This window comes from Giraffa tippelskirchi, chromosome 4 (genome assembly GCF_054371585.1).
Source record: "Giraffa tippelskirchi isolate mGirTip1 chromosome 4, T2T-mGirTip1v1.2.pri, whole genome shotgun sequence".
Classification (NCBI taxonomy): domain Eukaryota; kingdom Metazoa; phylum Chordata; class Mammalia; order Artiodactyla; family Giraffidae; genus Giraffa; species Giraffa tippelskirchi.
Genome location: NC_137278.1, coordinates 161,901,197 through 161,919,475, shown reverse-complemented (window position 1 = coordinate 161,919,475; position 18,279 = coordinate 161,901,197). Strand labels below are relative to the sequence as shown.

Here is an 18,279-nt window from a genome sequence, read left to right as displayed (position 1 = left end):
GTTCCTGTATCTGCTGCTGGATGAGTCTGTGTTTTTATAAATAATATTACAGACTCTTGTAGGTAGGATCATGAAAAATGTCCTCAGGACTTAGCTGGAACAGGTTCATATTTAAGTGATGAGGAACATGAACCACCTAGGATTGAAGTGAGTGTTTCCACTGTAAGATTGGATTCCAGCTGCAGCCCCTGCTGCAGTCTCTTGTTTCATACATGCTAAGAAGAGATTGTGATCGGCCACTATAAAACTTTCATCCATCCAGAGCTGGATTATTTACACTGCCCTATTTTTTTTCCCCTTCCTGCATGCATTATTTCTTTGGGTCCATCCCAGTTGCCTGTGGTTGGGGAACAATAGAACTGGAGTCACCTTCCAAAGGCTTTTATTTCATGTGGCATTCCCTCTCCGAATGTTATCATCTCCTGGGTGACGTTTGTTTGTCTATTTGTGTTTTGAGAAGGAAGAGGACGTATCTCAGAATCTGAGGGGTCTGCAGAATTTTCAAAATGAAAAATTAATACGTTACATACTAGTGTGCATTCCAAATTCTGATGAAGATTACGGTTTCTCACAAAGCCAGCAGTTAATACAGTGTCTCTTTATCTGATCGAAAGACCAAATTATATTAAAACTCGGAGTAGTTAATTTCCTGTGTAAACCTATACAAATTGGTTCAAAGCTGCACAAAGAGAAGGAGTCTTAATAAAATGACTTGGTTTAAAACTCTATCTAGACAATTCAGAGGCAGTTAATACCTTATAAAACATTCTTAATTTTCCCCACAGCGGTGAATTTTTATGCTAATTAAACAATAAGTAAGCAGGATATTAAATCATATTTGGAGGAAACTTTTAGACTTTTATTCTTTGTAGCTAATTAAAACATGCTATTTTGGCTGTATGTTAAAGCCACTTCATTTCACATATAATTCATCGCAAGAATGGACACCAAAATACAGCTGTTTCTTTCAGGTGTATGAAGTGCTCTGCAGCTGACAGTTTGGACAATTTCAGTGGTTCATTATTCTTTTCAAGAACTTAGATGGTTTACTAAGTCCCTTCCTCAATTTGTGACCTACCATTCTAATCATATGAATTACCTGACATCTGCCTCCTTAAGAGATTTTTAGTGGAATTTAATTGCTTGATGCAAATACCTGTATACATACATTCAGCCAACATTCCCATTTCTTTGCATTTCCTTAGTCGACACTCTTGGCACTTTCTTCGCATGTACATGTCCATCACGCAGTTGCCCCCATTTTTACACTTGTACACAGCGTTTTTGGTAATGCTTCTTCTGAAGAAACCTGGGGAAGAAACACAGAAAGGAGTAAGAGCCTCCTAACAACACACTCGACTTAAGAGACGGCCGAGCATCTTCTCATGAACCCCTGCAGGGCATCCAGGCCATCCTCGACCATACCTGTGACAAATATCCTTTCAGTTGCACTGCATGGTCCAGATTGGCTGCTATTTTAATGATTTATCTCTCAAAAATAAAGACACATTTGAATGATAGCCTCTCTTAGAAAAACTCTTGGTTTTAAAAGATAGATTACTTTCATTAGTATATCTTTACAGGGAGACAATTACCCACTAATGAGCTCTAGGTGCTAGTGGTAAAGAGTTGAATACGTCATCCCTGCCCTCTTACAGTTTATGGGTTGGTTGAGAACAAAGAGATGCAAACAACCAAATCAGTGAAATTCTGTGTTCCTGAGCTGTCCTGGGGCAAAGAGGCTGGCTGAAAGGTCAGTTCTGGATGCAGAGTTCAGACTCAGAAGCGAGAAATGAGCTGTCTTAAAAAACAAAGGACTGTTTACCAGGCAGACAGAGAGAGGTCACATTTAAGGTTTCATTTCAGTACTTAATATACCCAGTTTGGTATAATAATAAACATGCAAACCGTGCTTTAAAAATAAGCATCTCCCTGAAGAGGATGTAGCCATAGCCACTGATGCTTCAGTTCAGTTGTCTGGAGTAGGGCAAGGGATTGACTGATTCCTTCTCTGCTTCTCCTCTTCCTCCTCCAACCATGGACCTGGATAACCATAGTTCCTGACTCTTCCGTGGTGAATCAAGAAAGAATTGTGGGAGGCAGGGGAGGAAGTGACAGGAAGTGTTTACTTGCCTGGTGTTGTCAGAAGCTGGTTTTTACCTAGCAAGTTTCTAAAATTGACTCTTTCTCCCATGGGTTGTGTTATTTTGAGAACGCCTCTCCTCTCCTCTGTAGTTCCTTGATGAGGGCAAATATGTCTCTCTTCTAGCCCGTGGCTTGTATCTCCCTCTGCTTTTAGGAATTTGGCAATTCACCTCCATTCTCTTTCTTCAGGGGTCCCTCCATGTGGCGCTCTTAGCATGGACTTAACCCCATGCCGTTTTCTCTGCTCTAGCAAACTCAGAGAAAGTTACCATCTATCTATGAGCAGTCAGCTACCTGCTCTCTTGACCTTTCAACTTCTCAGGTGAAAGTCAGACATCAATCTCTGGTGTCCATCAGCTGCGGGGAATATTTGTCAGTCTCCTCAAGCGGTCCTGTTGACGACCCTTCCATTGGACTCAGGGCAGCAGGGCCTCCTTAGTGTACAGACCTTATCTGGGGGCAAGGGATATCTTTTCCTAATTCCCATAAAAGCCCCATACTTTTTCCACTGGTGTTGAGTGTTTGGGTGTCTCCTGTGGAGGTATGTGTCAGCAGTGGCCTGCCACTAGGGCAGGGACTCTGGGTGCAGGAGACCTGGGTATGGCATAAGCCCTCTTGGAGGAGGTCACCATTAACCCCACCAGAGTCACCAAAACTCACACAGGACTGGGGAAACAGACTCTTCAAGGGCGCAACTAAAACCTTGTGTGCACCAGGACCCAGGAGAAAGGAGCAGTGACCCCACAAAAGACTGACCGAGACTTGCCCATGAGTGTCCAGGAGTCTCTGGTGGAGGCGTGGGTCAGCGGTGGCCTGCTGCAGGGTTGGGGGCACTGAGTGCAGCAGTGCGTGCATGAGAACTTTTGAAGGAGGTTGCCTTTATCTTCATTCAGTTCAGTTCAGAAAGAGAGGAAAACAACAGAATGGGAAAGACTAGAGATTTCTCCAAGAAAATTAGAGATACCAAGGGAACACTTCATGCAAAGATGGGCACAATAAAGGACAGATATGGTATGGACCTAACAGAAGCAGAAGATATTAAGAAGAGGTGGCAAGAATACACGGCACAACTATACAAAAGAGATCTTCATGACCCAGATAATCACAATGGTGTGATCACTCACCTAGAGCCAGACATTCTGGAATGTGAAGTCAAGTGGGCCTTAGGAAGCATCACTATGAACAAAGCTAGTGGAGGTGATAGAATTCCAGTTGAGCTATTTCAGATCCTAAAAGATGATGCTGTGAAAATGCTGTACTCAATATGCCAGCAAATTTGGAAAACACAGCAGTAGTCACAGGGCAGGAAAAGGTCAGTTTTCATTCCAATCCCAAAGAAAGGCAATGCCAAAGAATGTTCAAACTACCGCACAATTGCACTCATCTCACATGCTAGCAAAGTAATGCTCAAAATTCTCTAAGCCAGACTTCAACAGTACGTGAACAGTGAACTTCCAGATGTTCAAGCTGGTTTTAGAAAAGGCAGAGGAACCAGAGATCATATTTCCAACATCCATTGGATCATTGAAAAAGCAAGGGAGTTCCAGAAAATCATCTACATTTGCTTTATTGACTATGCCAAAGCCTTAGACTGTGTGGATCACAATAAACTGTAGAAAATTCTTCAAATGATGGGAATACCAGATCACCTGATCTGCCGTCTGAGAAATCTATATGTAGGTCAAGAAGCAGCAGTTAGAACTCGACGTAGAACAACAGACTGGCTCCAAATTGAGAAAGGAGTTCGTCAAGGCTGCATATTGTCACCCTGCATAGTTAACTTATATGCATAGTACATCATGTGAAATTCTGGGCTGGATGAAGCAGAAGCTGGAATCAAGTTTGCCAGGAGAAATATCAATAACCTTAGATATGCAGATGACACCACCCTTATGGCAGCAATAGAAGAACTAAGCCTCTTGATGAAAGTGAAAGAGGAGAGTGAAAAATTGGGCTTAAAACTCAACATTCAGAAAACTAAGATCATGGCATCTGGTCCCATCACTTCATGGCAAATAGATGGAGAAACAGTGAGAGACTAGTTTCTTGGGCTCCCAAATCACTGCAGATGGTGACTGTAGCCATGAAATTAAAAGACATTTGCTCCTTAGAAGAAAAGCTATGACCAACCTAGACAGCATATTGAAAAGCAGAGACAATAGTTTGCCATCAAAGGTCCGTCTAGTCAAAGCTATGGTTTTTCCAGTAGTCGTGTATGGATGTGAGAGTTGGACTATAAAGAAAGCTGAGTGCTGAAGAATTGATGCTTTTGAACTGTGGTGTTGGAGAAGACTCTTGAGAGTCCCTTGGACTGCAAGGAGATCCAACCAGTCCATCCTAAAGGAAATCCATCCTGAATATTCATTGAAAGGACTGATGTTGAAGCTGAAACTCCAGTATTTTGGCCACCTGATGCCAAGAACTGACTCACTCGGAAAAATCCTGATGCTGGGAAAGACTGAAGATGGGAGGAGAAGGGGACGACAGAGGGTGAGATGTTTGGTGGCATCACTGACTCGATGGACGTGAGTTTGAATAAGCTCCGAGATTTGGTGATGGACAGGGAAGCCTGGTGTGCTGCAGTCCATGGGGTTGCAAAGAGTCAGACCCAACTGAGCAACTGAATTGAACTGAACTGAACTTCCACTGGTGGCCCCCAGAGGCAGACGGCTGCACCCCATCCCTTTGCAATGGGGATGTGGAATTCCTAGCACACTAGTCACATTTCCTAAATCTTTAACGCTCCCTCTGTAGTTTCCTCCTCACTTCAAACCTTCAAAGTGGGCACGATATTTAACTAGTCTTTAACTACCCACCACAAGATGGGCTTGCTTAGAATTATAGCATCTATTGTCTTCATGCTTCTGTCAAAACTGAGACAGCTATGTCCTTCCTATTTGAAATAGTAGCTGACATTTACCAAACACCCACTGGCTTTTGTTCTAACCACTTCACCTGCATTATTTATTTAGTCTTTATTTCAATTTTATTATGAAGATAATATTATGTGTCCCCATATTACAGATGAAGAAAAAAGGTACATAAAGGTTAAGTACTTTGGTCATGAGCACATTGTTAATAGGTGGACTAGAAAGTTCAAATCCAAGCAGTCATGCACCAAACCCCACACTCTTAACCATGAGGCTATAATTGCCCCCTCACATCACAAGATAATCACTTAATATTAACTCCCTACTATCTGCAAGCTTCATCAAAGAATGCAAGAGCTATACCAAGATGAAGAAAACATTCCTGTCCTCAGAGCTTCCAACTTAGTGGCAAGACAAAGAAGTAAAATCACAGTGTAATGCAATGGAGAGTAATAGGAGAGCTAATTAAGTAATAAATTATTGTGATGTAGATGAAAAAGTGATCATTCCATAGCCATACTAAATTCTTGTGAAGGATATGCCACATTAAAGGGGAGACAGCAGTTCCATCATAGACTTAGAGACTTGCACACTTGTTATTACAATTTCCCAAGCAGAAGGCAATAAAAATTTTTCTAGTAAGATAAGTATATGACACTTTCCCATCACTGAGAAGTCCAGTGTCTTGAAGAAAAGGCATTATATGGGCTGGGAATGAAAGAAAGTGAAAGTGAAGTCACTCAGTTGTGTCCAACTCTTTGTGACCCCCATGGACTGCAGCCTACCAGGCTCTTCCGTCCATGGGAACCCTGATTAACTCCAAGTCGGGGAAGTCACCTGGAATTATTCAGGGCTATTCTGAGCCCACATGTCTTTTCCTCAAGACACTAGACTTGACCTGGGTTCAATCCCTGCAGGGGTTGGGAAGATCCCCTGGAGGAGGGCATGGCCACCCACTCCAGTATTCTTGCCTGGAGAATTCCCATGAACAGAGGAGCCTGGCAGGCTACTGTCCACTGGGTCACAAAGAGTCGGACACAACTGAGCAACTAAGCACGGGGGAGTCACAGAACTCATGATGGAATCAGAATTTGAGCTGGACATCAGAGAATAAGTAGAATTTTGAAACATGGACTTTGAAGGAGGAAGGAAAGACTGGAAAATGAGCAAAGGCAAGGAGTTATGGAAATTCCAAAGAAGGGTAGATAATCCATCTTGATGGGAGGGTAGAGTGTGGGGAGAATTAGTGGGAGCTGGATGAGGGCATGTGGTGGGACAGAATATGGTTAAATGACCTTGAACTCCAAGCAAAGAAGCTGAAATGCCTTTAAAGTGTTTTGGTAAGGGAGGGTCTAACCTAATCTGTAATGTTGGGAAGATGCCTTGGAGCAAGATCAAGGTGGGACAGGGAAACTAGAGACTGGAGACAGAGGCTGTTATGGCCAGACGGTGATGGATGCCTGCCTTAGAGGCAGGGAGAAAGGGAGGAGGAAACAGGAACATTCAGGCCTGGATAACTAACTCAATATGAAAACAAGCTGAAGAAAAGGTAAGAGATGTCAAGGTTAAAAAAGTCATAAACTTGCTTGTAAATTTGTCAGCTAGTGTAACTCTCAGTAGGAAAGATACTACCATTTTCCTAAATGTCAGATCTAACCACATGAAGTCTTAAAAAAGACTGTGTTTCAGATCAATGTTGATATTGGGAGTGCAAATACCAGATCATGCATTTCAAAAGAAACTATAGACAAAAAAAAAAAAAGAATTTTTTTTCCTGGTACCAAATGATTGAACTCAGTGACCACTTTAGCCTACCTGAGTTAATATTTCCACTAATTTTCAGCCCCTCCCAAGGATGATTCCCTCCAAAATCATGATCAATACTGATAGTTCAATAATTAACAGAAATAAAATTCCATCTTCCAAGATGAGTCAAAGGAACAGTGCCAGGACAATTCTGCAGGGTCTTTTTTGTTTTTATTCTGTTAATACTGCATACTGAGAAGGAAATCATTATCATCTCAATAGCTGAATTAATTAGCTTTCACTCTGAGGTGGCAACACAATACTATCATTATATCACCTAAATAAGGCTACATATACAGTATTTATACTTATGCAAATCCATCCATACACATACTTCTGCCTCTATCTAGTGCATATTCAACAATGCCCATATCAAAAAAGTCATTTGAAAATGAATAGAAAGAAAATTCTCTGAGGCTCCCTGGTAATCAAAGATGAGTAGACAGGGCTGGCATTGCCATCTGAGGAGTATGTCACACTAGGAGGGTTCCTGGGGGGCGGGGGGGCAGGTGAATAGCTATGGTAAAATGGACCCTTCAGTTATGCAGAACACTGGACACCCTGCTTTTTTGTTTGGGGCTTCTCTGAGCATCTGTCAGCAATGCAGGAGATCTGAGCTCGATCCCTGGTTGGGAAGATCCTTTGGAGAAAGGAATGGCAACCCACCCAAGTATTCTTACCTGGAGAATTCCACGGACAGAGGAGCCTGGCAGGCTACAATCCATGGGGTTGCAAAGAGTCAGACATGACTGAGCAACTAATACTTTCATTTTCACATATAGACAGAACCTATATACTCCCAACTCATACATACATGCATGCCTATACAAACACACATGCACATACTAGACTCCAGGGACTGACAGTAGGCCACTCATTAATTTGAAATCAATAAAATGTTGGTTGATGTTTAAACCTTTAAGGCATTTCTGTGTTTTTTGATCAAGGCCCAAGGCATGCAGAATCTTAGTTCTTTGACCACAGCTCAAACTCATGCCCCCTGCAGTGAAAGCGAGGATTCTTAACCACTAGACCTCCAGGTAAGTCCTCCCCTGGCTTTTTCAGTTCAGTTCAGTCATGTCCAACTCTTTGCAACACCATGGACTGTAGCACACCAGGCTTCCCTGTCCATCACCAAATCCCAGAGCTTACTCAAACTCATGTCCATCGAGTTGGTGATGCCATCCAACCATCTCATCCTCTGTCGTCCCCTTCTCCTCCCACCTTCAATCTTTCCTAGCATCAGGGTCTTTCCCAGTGAGTCAGTTCTTGGCATCAGGTGGCCCAAGTATTGGAGTTTCAGCTTCAACATCAGTCTTTGCAGTGAATATTCAGAGATGATTTATAGGATTGACTGGTTGGATCTCCTTGCAGTCCAAGGGACTCTCAGAGTCTTCACCAATACCACAGTTCAAAAGCATCAATTCTTTGGCACTCAGCTTTCCTTATAGTCCAACTCTCACATCCATACATGACTACTGGAAAAACCAGAGCTTTGACTAGATGGACCTTTGTTGGCAAACCAACATCTCTGCTTTTCATTATGCTGTCTAGGTTGGTCATAGCTTTTCTTCTAAGGAGCCAATGTCTTTTAATTTCCTGGCTGCAGTCACCATCTGCAGTGATTTTGGAGCCCAAAAAACTAAAGTCTCTCACTGTTTCCCAATCTATTTGTCATGAAGTAATGGGACCAGATGCCATGATCTTAGTTTTCTGAATGTTGAGTTTTAAGCCCAATTTTTCACTCTCCTCTTTTACTTTCATCAAGAGGCTCTTCAGTTCTTCGATTTCTGCCATAGGGGTGGTGTCATCTGCATATCTGAGGTTATTGATATTTCTCCTGGCAAACTTGATTCCAGCTTCTGCTTCATCCAGCCCAGCATTTCACATGATGTACTCTGGATATAAGTTAAATAAGCAGGGTGACAATATACAGCCTTGATGTACTCCTTTCCCAATTTGGAACCAGTCTGTTGCTCCATGTCCAGTTCTGTTGCCTCTTGTCCTGCATACAGATTTCTCAGAAGGCAGATCAGGTGGTCTGGTATTCCCATCTCTTTAAGAATTTTCCACAGTTTTTGTGATCCACACAGTCAAAGGCTTTGGCATAGTCAGTAAAGCAGAAATAGATGATTTTCTGGAACTCCCTTGCTTTTTCCATGATCCAATGGATGTTGGCAATTTGATCTCTGGTTCCTCTGCCTTTTCTAAATCCAGCTTGAACATCTGGAAGCTCCTAGTTCACGTACTATTGAACCCTGGCTTGGAGAATTTTGAGCATTACTTTGCTAGCATGTGAGATGAGTGCAATTGTGCGGTAGTTTGAACATTCTTTGGCATTGCCTTTCTTTGGGATTGGAATGAAAACTGACCTTTTCCTGCCCTGTGACCACTGCTGTGTTTTCCAAATTGGCTGGCATATTGAGTGCAACACTTTCACAGCATCATCTTTTAGGATTCGAAATTGCTCAACTGGAATTCCATCATATCCACTAACTTTGTTCACAGTCATGCTTCCTAAGGCCCTTGACTTAGGAAGACTTGAGTTCACATTCCAGGATGTCTGGCTCTAGGTGAGTGATCACACCATCATGATTATCTGGGTCATGAAGATCTTTTTTGTATAGTTCTTCTGTGTATTCTTGCCACCTCTTCTTAATATCTTCTGCTTCTGTTAGGTACATACCATTTCTGTCCTTTATTGTGCCCATCTTTGCATGAAATGTTCCCTTGTTGCCACCTCTTCTTAATATCTTCTGCTTCTGTTAGGTCCATACCATTTTTGTCTTTTATTGTGCCCATCTTTGCATGAAATGTTCCCTTGGTATCTCTAATTTTCTTGAAGAGATCTCTAGTCTTTCCCATTCTATTGTTTTCCTCTATTTCTTTACACCGATCACTGAGGAAGGCTTTCTTATCTCTCCTTGCTATTCTTTGGAACTCTGCATTCAAATGAGTATATCTTTCCTTTTCTTCTTTGCCTTTTACTTTTCTTCTTTTCTCAGCCATTTTTAAGGCCTCCTCAGACAACCATTTTGCGTTTTTGCATTTCTTTTTCTTGGGGCTAGTCTTGATCACTGCCTCCTGTACAGTGTCTTGAACCTCCATCCATAGTTCTTCAGGCATTCTGTCTATCAGATCTAATCCCTTGAATCTATTTGTCACTTTGACTGTATAATCGTAGGGGATTTTTAAACAGCAACAAACACATGGCTTTTTAAACAGCAACAGACACATAGGACTAAGCAATTAGTTATCTAACATCCAATATGGCCTAAATAGAGTCAGTGTTTAGTTCTGCCTCAGCAGACTATAGCATAAATAGGACTCTACCACCTAGTTTATAGGGGCTTCCTCGTAGTTCAGACGGTAAAGAATCTGCCTGCAATGCAGGAGACCTGGGTTTGATCCCTGGGTTGGGAAGATCCACTGGATAAGGGAATGTCAACCCACTCTAGTATTCTTGCCTGGAGAATTCTATAGACAGACCATGGAGTTGCAAAGAGTCGGACATGACTGAGTGACTAACACTCACTTATACATGACTTATCTCATATCAGACACTTTAAAACATTTTGCATGTGGTGTTTCACTTAAGATTCATAACAGTCCTATGAGGTAGACTTATTCTTATCTCTCTCTTACAGATAAGGGGACTGAGTTACACAGAAATTAAGTAATTTGCTCAAGGTCCCACAGATAGTAAATAGTAGAGCTCAGATTTGAACCCTGATAGGCTCAGTTCCAAACTCTATGCACATACCCACTATATCACGCTTTCCTTCTAGTAAGATTGCATTCCTAAATATTATCTTTTGATATTAATCTCCCCAAATCCCTAATTCCTGTGAAATGCTCCACAGTTTCATCCCTATCCCCAAAACTTTTTCGTGGACATCTCCCTGGTGGTCCAGTGGCTAATACTCCCTGGTCCTAATACAGGGGACCTGGATTTGATCCGTGGTCAGGGAGGTAGCTCCCACATGCTGCAACTAAGAGTTTACACCCCACAACTGAAGATCCTGCATGCTGCAACTAAGACCCAGCAGAGCTAGATAAATAAATATTTAAAACAAAAAACCAAAACCTCTTCAGAAACAGCCTATTCTCCCTCTCCCACCTCAGCTGTCTTTTCCACATCTGTCTCACTGGTAGAAAGCTGCAACGGAGTACAAACTAGAGAGAATTGCTGCCAATACTAAAATAGGTAAACCTGGTCTCCATCACATAATTCTTAGATTTCAGGATCTCAATTCTTCTCTTGGAGTGGTTTGCTGAAAATTTTAGAACTCAACAACAGACTCCTGATCACCTGGCAGGTGACTGTTTTAGATCACTGTTTTTGAAAAAGCAAACTCTCAAACTCTTGAATTACAGTTGATGAAAATTAGTCTTAACTATTTAGTTCTTGCTAATGGCTTCTCTGGTGGCTCAGTGGTAAAGAATCCGCCTGCCAATGCAGGAGACGCGGTTCAATTCCTGGGTTGGGAAGATCCCCTGGAGAAGGAAATGGCAAGCCACTCCAGTATTCTTGCGTGGGAAATCCCATGGACACAGGAGCCTGGTGGGCTACAGTCCATGGGGTGGCAAGAGAGTCAGACACAACTTAGTGACTAAACAACAACGTTTTTTTAAGTTTATCCACACACACCCCCACCCCCGCTTTATCTCTTAGGGAGCCACAAAAATATGTCTACCTGGCTTTTCAACACTTACTTTTGTCACTACCATTTCTCTTTCTGATTAATTAATAAATCTATTTATTGGCTCACTGGGTCTTCATTGCTGCGAGCAGGGGCTACTTTCTAGTTGTGGTGCACAGGCTTCTCCTGTTGCAGAGTATGGGCTCCAGAGCATGTGGGCTTTCAGGAACTGTTGTACATGAGCTCAGTAGTTGTGGCGCATGGGCTTAGTTGCCCAGATGCATGTGTAACCTTCCTTGACCAGGGATCAAACTCATGTCCCCAGCACTGGCAGGCAGATTCTTAACCATCAGGGAAGTTCACTACAATTTGTAATTATCTTTTTACCTTAAATAAGTTTAAAATATCTGACTTTGAATTATCTTTGGAAGTTGTCTAATGTCACTCCAAGGTAGACAAATCTGCAGATAACTAAGTAGTCAAAGGGCATTCATCATACTTCTATACTCTCTCTGGCAAAAAAAAATACCATGAAATAAGAAAAAATTCAATAAAATATCACAGTCTATAAAAATGTTTGAATACAACTTCATCAGTGTATCAAAAATGTTGACAAACCTCAGAAAGACAGAAATCGGAGTAAATTTATGAAGAAATATGGCCCAAGACTGGTGCAGAAGAGTTCAGGAGTAGTAGCAATGGGGAAGTTCCAAGTTCAGATACAAGTAGATGCAGAGAGGGCCCTGAAGCATTGATGGGGAGCACTGGGTTAAGCCAAGGGTTGGCTAACTACAGGTTAAAGGATCAGTTTAGCTCCCTGACTATTTCTGTATGGCCCACAACCTGAGAATGATTTTTACACATTTTAATGGTTGAAAGAAATCAAAAGAAGAATATTTGTAGTATGTAAAAATTACATGACATTTAAATGTCAGCATCCATAAATAAAGTTTTATTGGAACAAAACCATAATCATTCATTTACATATCTACTGCTGCACTACAATGGCAGAGTCAAAGAGTTGTGACAGAGACCTAATACCTGCGAAGTCTAAAATACTAACTTTCTGCCTCTTTACATACAGAAAAAGTTTGCCAGCCCCTATGCTAAGTCAGGGATAGCAGCAGTACTCACATGCAGTCTCAAGCAACAAAGCCGGGTCAGTGAGGGAGGGCAAGGAGGAACATGGAATCCTTATGCCCAGATGACAAGAACCAGAACATTCCATCTAACAGCAAATCTAGTCCTCCCTCCTGACAGGGAAAAGCAGGCTACAGAAACACAAAGAGCATCCTTAGAGAGGTGGGCAAGGAATCTCCTTGTCTACTCAATGAGATTACTCTTGTTTCTAGTCATTTGGGAATTGTCTTTGCACAATTAAGTGCTTCCTCTCTCTTGAGTCAATCAAGAGAGACAGAAGACATAAACTATTATTACCAGAAAAAAAGAGGGCCATCCTAATAGTTTTATGTAGCCTCAATGTGCCAGGAAGAATCACACGACCATCTTAATAGTTTTCTTTATTCCTGACGACACCTCTGGAGTCGGGTCCTCCATCCTGCAGGCAATCCTGTCATGCCCCTAGTCAGCATCCTCTCCTCTCCTAGACTTTGTTACAACCTTTCCTTTTCAATCTCTCAACACCACGTCCATATTTCTGACTCTCAGCTAATGACTGAGCTTCTTATTTGACTGACAAAATTGAACCTTTCATAAGAGAATTTCCATGTGTACCACCATGAAATCCATCAATCGGTCTGTATTTGTACTGCATAATCTGCCTTCCTTCCTTTTACTGGACTGGTAAGGACGGACTGGTCCTCTTCTAAACCAAACCCACCCTAAAATAAAACCCTCCCTTAGCCCCTATCCTTCCATTCATTGCCCTGCTTCTCTGCTCCTCTTTATGACAAGACTTCTTTAACGAGTAGTCCACATTGGTTGTCTCTACTTGATCTCCTCCCTTTTCTCTTAAACCCATGCCAATCAGACTTTACCCCACTGCAATTGAAAAGGATCTTCCACTTGCTTTAGTTCTCAGTGCTCATGTTGACTGAATCACCATCAGCGTTTGATACAAATATATGCTTCCTCTCTCTTGAGTAAATCAAGATAGAGAGAAGACATAAATTACTACTTTCAGAAAAAAAAAATAGAGGGCCATTACTGCTAATCCCATGGATATTAAGAGCATAATAAAGAAATATTACCTTAAAAATTATATGCACCTTCTCTATATCTCTAATTCTGCGTTTGTAAGGAGGGAAGATAGTTCTGTGGAAATAGAGACTATCCAAATGACCAAAAAACAAAATGCGAAACACAAAAAAACAAAACCACAAGTGGTTATCAGTGTTTGCCTCTGGGGAGCAGGAGTTGAGGTGGAAATGGTTGGGCAGGGGCTTTTCTACCATTCGACTTTTGAAAAACATGTGCTCATTGCTTTGATAAAATGTCTCAGTGCCTAAAGGAATTGAAAGCAAAATCCACTGACACCCTCACCCCTACTGGTTATCTTTGGGAGAATGAGGGTAACTATAATGTCACTCTGCAGGATTTTGCCTAGCAGGCCTTTAACAGCCATTTAAACTCCCAGGTAGGCAAATTCCCAGGAGTTGGAGGCTTACACTGTTCCCATTAGTCACTACTTTCATATTTTCATACTGCTTATATATTTAAACTTTTTTTCTTGTTTAAATCTAATTTTTATTGTCTTCAGTTTCTCTTATATCACTGCTCTATATTTATTTAAAATATCAATTTTTATCCATTGGAAATCACCCTTCTACCATTTCATTTTTCTGCATGTTGTTTTAGATACTATTTTATTACTTTTGTAATTTTAACCTTTTTTGTTTGTTTTACTGATTTCTCTCTTTTATTTATTTTAGCTCAGCTGTCTGAACTGTTTTCCTACTTTGCTTTAAATGGTGACACTGAGTGCAAGAAGTTTGTTTGTTTTATTCACCATTGCATTTCCTATGCTTAGAGTAATGCCTGGAATATAGCTGGTATTTAATAATATTTACTGAAAAAAACTGAATTAATTCAAACTCCCAGCAGCTAGAGGCTTAATTAGTTAACTAATAGGAAGAGAGAATTAAGATCATGGCATCTGGTCCCATCACTTCGTGGTAAACTGATGGGGAAAAAGTGGAAGCAGTGACAGATTTTATTTTCTTGGGCTCCAAAATCACTGTGGACAGTGACTGCAGCCTTGAAATTAAAAGATGCTTGCTTCTTAGAAGGAAGCTATGACAAATCTAGACAGCATATTAAAAAGCAAAGCAAAGACATCATTTTGCCGACAAAGGTCCGTCTAGTCAAAGCCGTGGTTTTTCTAGTAGTCATGTACAGATGTGAGAGTTGGACCATAAAGAAGGCTGACTGCTGAAGAAATGATGCCTTCGAATTGTGATGCTGGGGAAGACTCTTGCGAGTCCCTTGGACTGCAGGGAGATCAAGCCAGTCAATCCTTAAGGAAATTAACCCTGAGTATTCACTGGAAAGACTGATGCTGAAGCAGAAGCTCCAATGCTTTGGCCACCTGGTGTGAAGAGCCAACTCACTGAAAAAGACCCTGATGCTAGGAAAGATTGAAAGCAAAAGGAGAAGAGGGCAACAGAGGATGAGATAGTTAGATAGCATCACCAACTCAATGGACATGAATCTGAGCAAACTTTGGGAGATAGTGAAAGCCAGGGAAGCCTGGCGTGCTGCAGTCCATGGGCTTGCAAAGAGTCGAACACAACTTAGTGACTGAACAACAACAAATGATCCAAATTAGGGAGGCTGGATGAAGACAAGAATAACAGTGATAAAATATCAGGAATTCATCAACAAAATATGAATTCAACAATATGTTGAATTCAACAAAATGTTGAATTCATCAACAACAATAGCGTTTGCTGTTTGAACACTCAAATGTGCCAGGTACAGAGCTAGATGTTTTAAAATCAATGTCTTATTTTATTCTTCATGGCAATTCAGTGATAACAATAATAATAGTGGGTGGACATTTATACTATGTTAACTGCTTTATACACATTACCTTATTTAAATCTATGTCAAAGGGCTTTCTTGAAAATGAAAGGTGTTAGTACATGTAGTCTCGAGATAAAGCCTGCACAAAATCATCACTCAATATACGTTATTTATCTGTCTCTCATCCTCACATTACCATTACCATCATGTCACCTTCCTCCTCCTCATCTTTATTATTATCCTCATTTTACAGGTAAGGACTCTGAAGCCCAGAGACATTAAGTAACTTGGAAGAGAATCAGCTGGTTGGTATTCAGGTTATCTGCCTTCTGAGTCCTACTCTTCCCAAGATTTTGTAACACTTATTACAAAAGGCATCCCATGCAGTGAAATTCTTTAAACCCCACCCCTTGAATCACACTCTAAGATAATCTGACCTATAGAGTTCTTTGAGTTCCTTATTGCATTTTATAAAATCAGACCTCAAAATCAAATAGGATTTCAGTAAGTTTATAAGTAAGTCAGGGTATCTCAACTTGGAACCAGTAACAAAAGATCTATTGGAAACACTGCATTTGCCCAATATACCACAGTTGTTTCAATAATTCTGGAATCTTCTCTTAAACTTCAGAACTAAGTCTAATGTGGGTTCACTACCTTATATAAAAATCTGTTCAAACGGATGAAAAGCCTCTCATTTACTCATAAAATGCCTTTTAAAAGTTCTACCATTTTCTCACTGATAGGCTAGACTTTCCTGGCATGGAGATGGGTTGTGAGTGACATTGACCTATTTGTGAATGCAGCCGTTTGAAATATCCAGTCAGATGCAGATCAGTTTTGTTAGCTGAGACTTGAGGTTTGAATCAAAATTCATCCAGACCTTAGCATATTTCCATATGCTCCACTGATAACTGAAGGGGAGGGACAGGGCTCGATTTAATCCAGCGCCAAGCAAGTGACAGTCACTGTCACTAGGCATCATGCTTGTGTCCTGCAGTTATTACATTTTTAAAAAAAGAATCAGAATTTATCTTATTGATGCCATAAGTACTTATATCAAATAAAACCTTATGAAAAATTAAAATATTTCTAACAGAAACAGATATAGAGAGCAATGAAATCAGAAAGTTTAACAAAGTTTAAAATCTTTCCTTTGTTTTTAAGTTTTAAAAAATTTTCTCGTGGGTATGTATGAGTGTATATGTGTGTGTTTAAAGTATTACATGCATGACTGATCTGAGTGACGCCCTAAGGCAAGAGAGCTACCAGGATCTTTGCATATAAAAATCTAACTTAATCCTCACAAACTCTGTGAAATAGATATTATCCCTACTTTGCAGACTGGAGGTTCAAAGAAGTTACATATTCTGTCAGCTAAGGACTGGTTAGCTGGATGCGTGCACCCTCTACTGTAAGGGCAGGATAGTTGAACACAGTCTTTCCCAGACTCCCTTGCTGCTAAATGTGGATATGATTTAACCTCTGCCAAACAGATCCTCTTGTAAGATATTTGAAAAGTGGAAGTGAAACAAGAGCTGTGCTTCTTGCTGTTTGTGCTGGCAAGCAGGATCGCAAAGTTCTGCTATGGCAGCATCTTGGTTTCCAGTTGCTGGCTTCCAGGGCACTAAGAGAGTTGTCACAGGGCCTTCATCTTTTGTATGTACAGATTTAGCAGGCATGCCATGGCTCTGGAGCCAGTAATTACAGTAAGGCAGCTCCCTGATCCCTAAAGGGCAGATATGGTGCTGTGTTCCTGAAGTCAACAGTTCTTTAGCTTCCTGACTCCCCATCTTCTTGGACAACAACTGCCCTGGCATTCCAGTTCTGCCTCGACTTAGACTATCCTCCTGGAACACAGCACAGACGCTGCTCCTCTGCCCTTCCAACTTACGGATTCTTCTCTGCTTGAAATTCCATTTCTGCTTTACTTTGTTGAACACTGACTAATTAATATATTAAGTAACTTGCTTAGTCAGCCAAGAAGTTCAGATTCAATGCATGCCTGTCAAATCCCAGAGCTCACAGTCCCTTTGATGGATCATCATGCAGTGATATTCCTTTTGCTTGTGGTAAGTGCAGATACCCAAGGGGTGTGGGGTGGGGACATCAAGTTGGCCAAGCTGTTAGGCCCGCAGTTATTGGTTCTTTGGCTTGTACTCTACCCTATTCTGTGCACCTCTTCCCCATTCACTAAGCTAGAACAATTTTCATTTGTTTCCTCAAGTGTGTCAGTTGCTCAGTTGTGTCCGACTCTTTGCAACCCCATGGATTATAACCCACCAGACTCCTCTGTCCATGGGATCCTCTAGGCAGGAATACTGGAGTGGGTAGCCATTCCCTTCCTCAGGGGATCTTCCTGACCCAGGGATTGAACTCTGGTCTCCTGAATTGCAGACAGATTTTTCACCAAGAAAGCATGAGGGAGCCAATTATTAACTTTTCAGTCACTAAAGCCTAAGCCCCAAGATCCCAGACACTAATAAAATCTCCCCAAATTGGAAGAGGCAGATAATCAAAGAGTAATGACACACTGAATATCTGAGAAGGTCCTGAACTCTGTCCCTCCCACCCCCTAATTCTCAGATTGAGTCCTGGGATTAGGTTTACTGAAAGCTTATAGGAACTCCACATCATTGGGGAATCCAAGAATAGAGGGATTCTTGTGCTTTTTCCAGGGGAGACTATGGGGAGGCCCCTGGGGTTCCCTGCACCCAATGAGGCACAGAAGCAAGTGATATGGCCACGTGGTTTCCCTGGAGAGCCAGGCATTCCAGGTGACACTGTGGGGCTGGACAGGAAGGAGAAGTGTGGTTAGGACACCAGGATAG

The 18,279-nt window shown here is 41.4% G+C and overlaps 1 protein-coding gene across 19 annotated transcripts in view; it reads right to left on the bottom strand.

Annotated features, from left to right (window-relative positions):
• Nucleotides 1-18,279, bottom strand: part of NR1H4 (nuclear receptor subfamily 1 group H member 4) — a 136,104-nt gene that overhangs the window by 32,561 nt on the left and 85,264 nt on the right. For 12 of the 19 annotated variants that reach the window (XR_014083435.1, XR_014083434.1, XM_081595470.1 and 9 more), the window contains one exon: nucleotides 1,157-1,309. Coding sequence is in view for 16 of the 19 variants with exons in the window: in XM_081595470.1 (XP_081451596.1) it covers nucleotides 1,157-1,309 (153 nt within the window). In the remaining 3 variants the exon portion in view is untranslated. The remainder of the gene's footprint in view (nucleotides 1-1,156; nucleotides 1,310-18,279) is intronic. The other 7 variants (XR_014083436.1, XM_081595476.1, XM_081595483.1 and 4 more) reach the window with 1 other exon arrangement.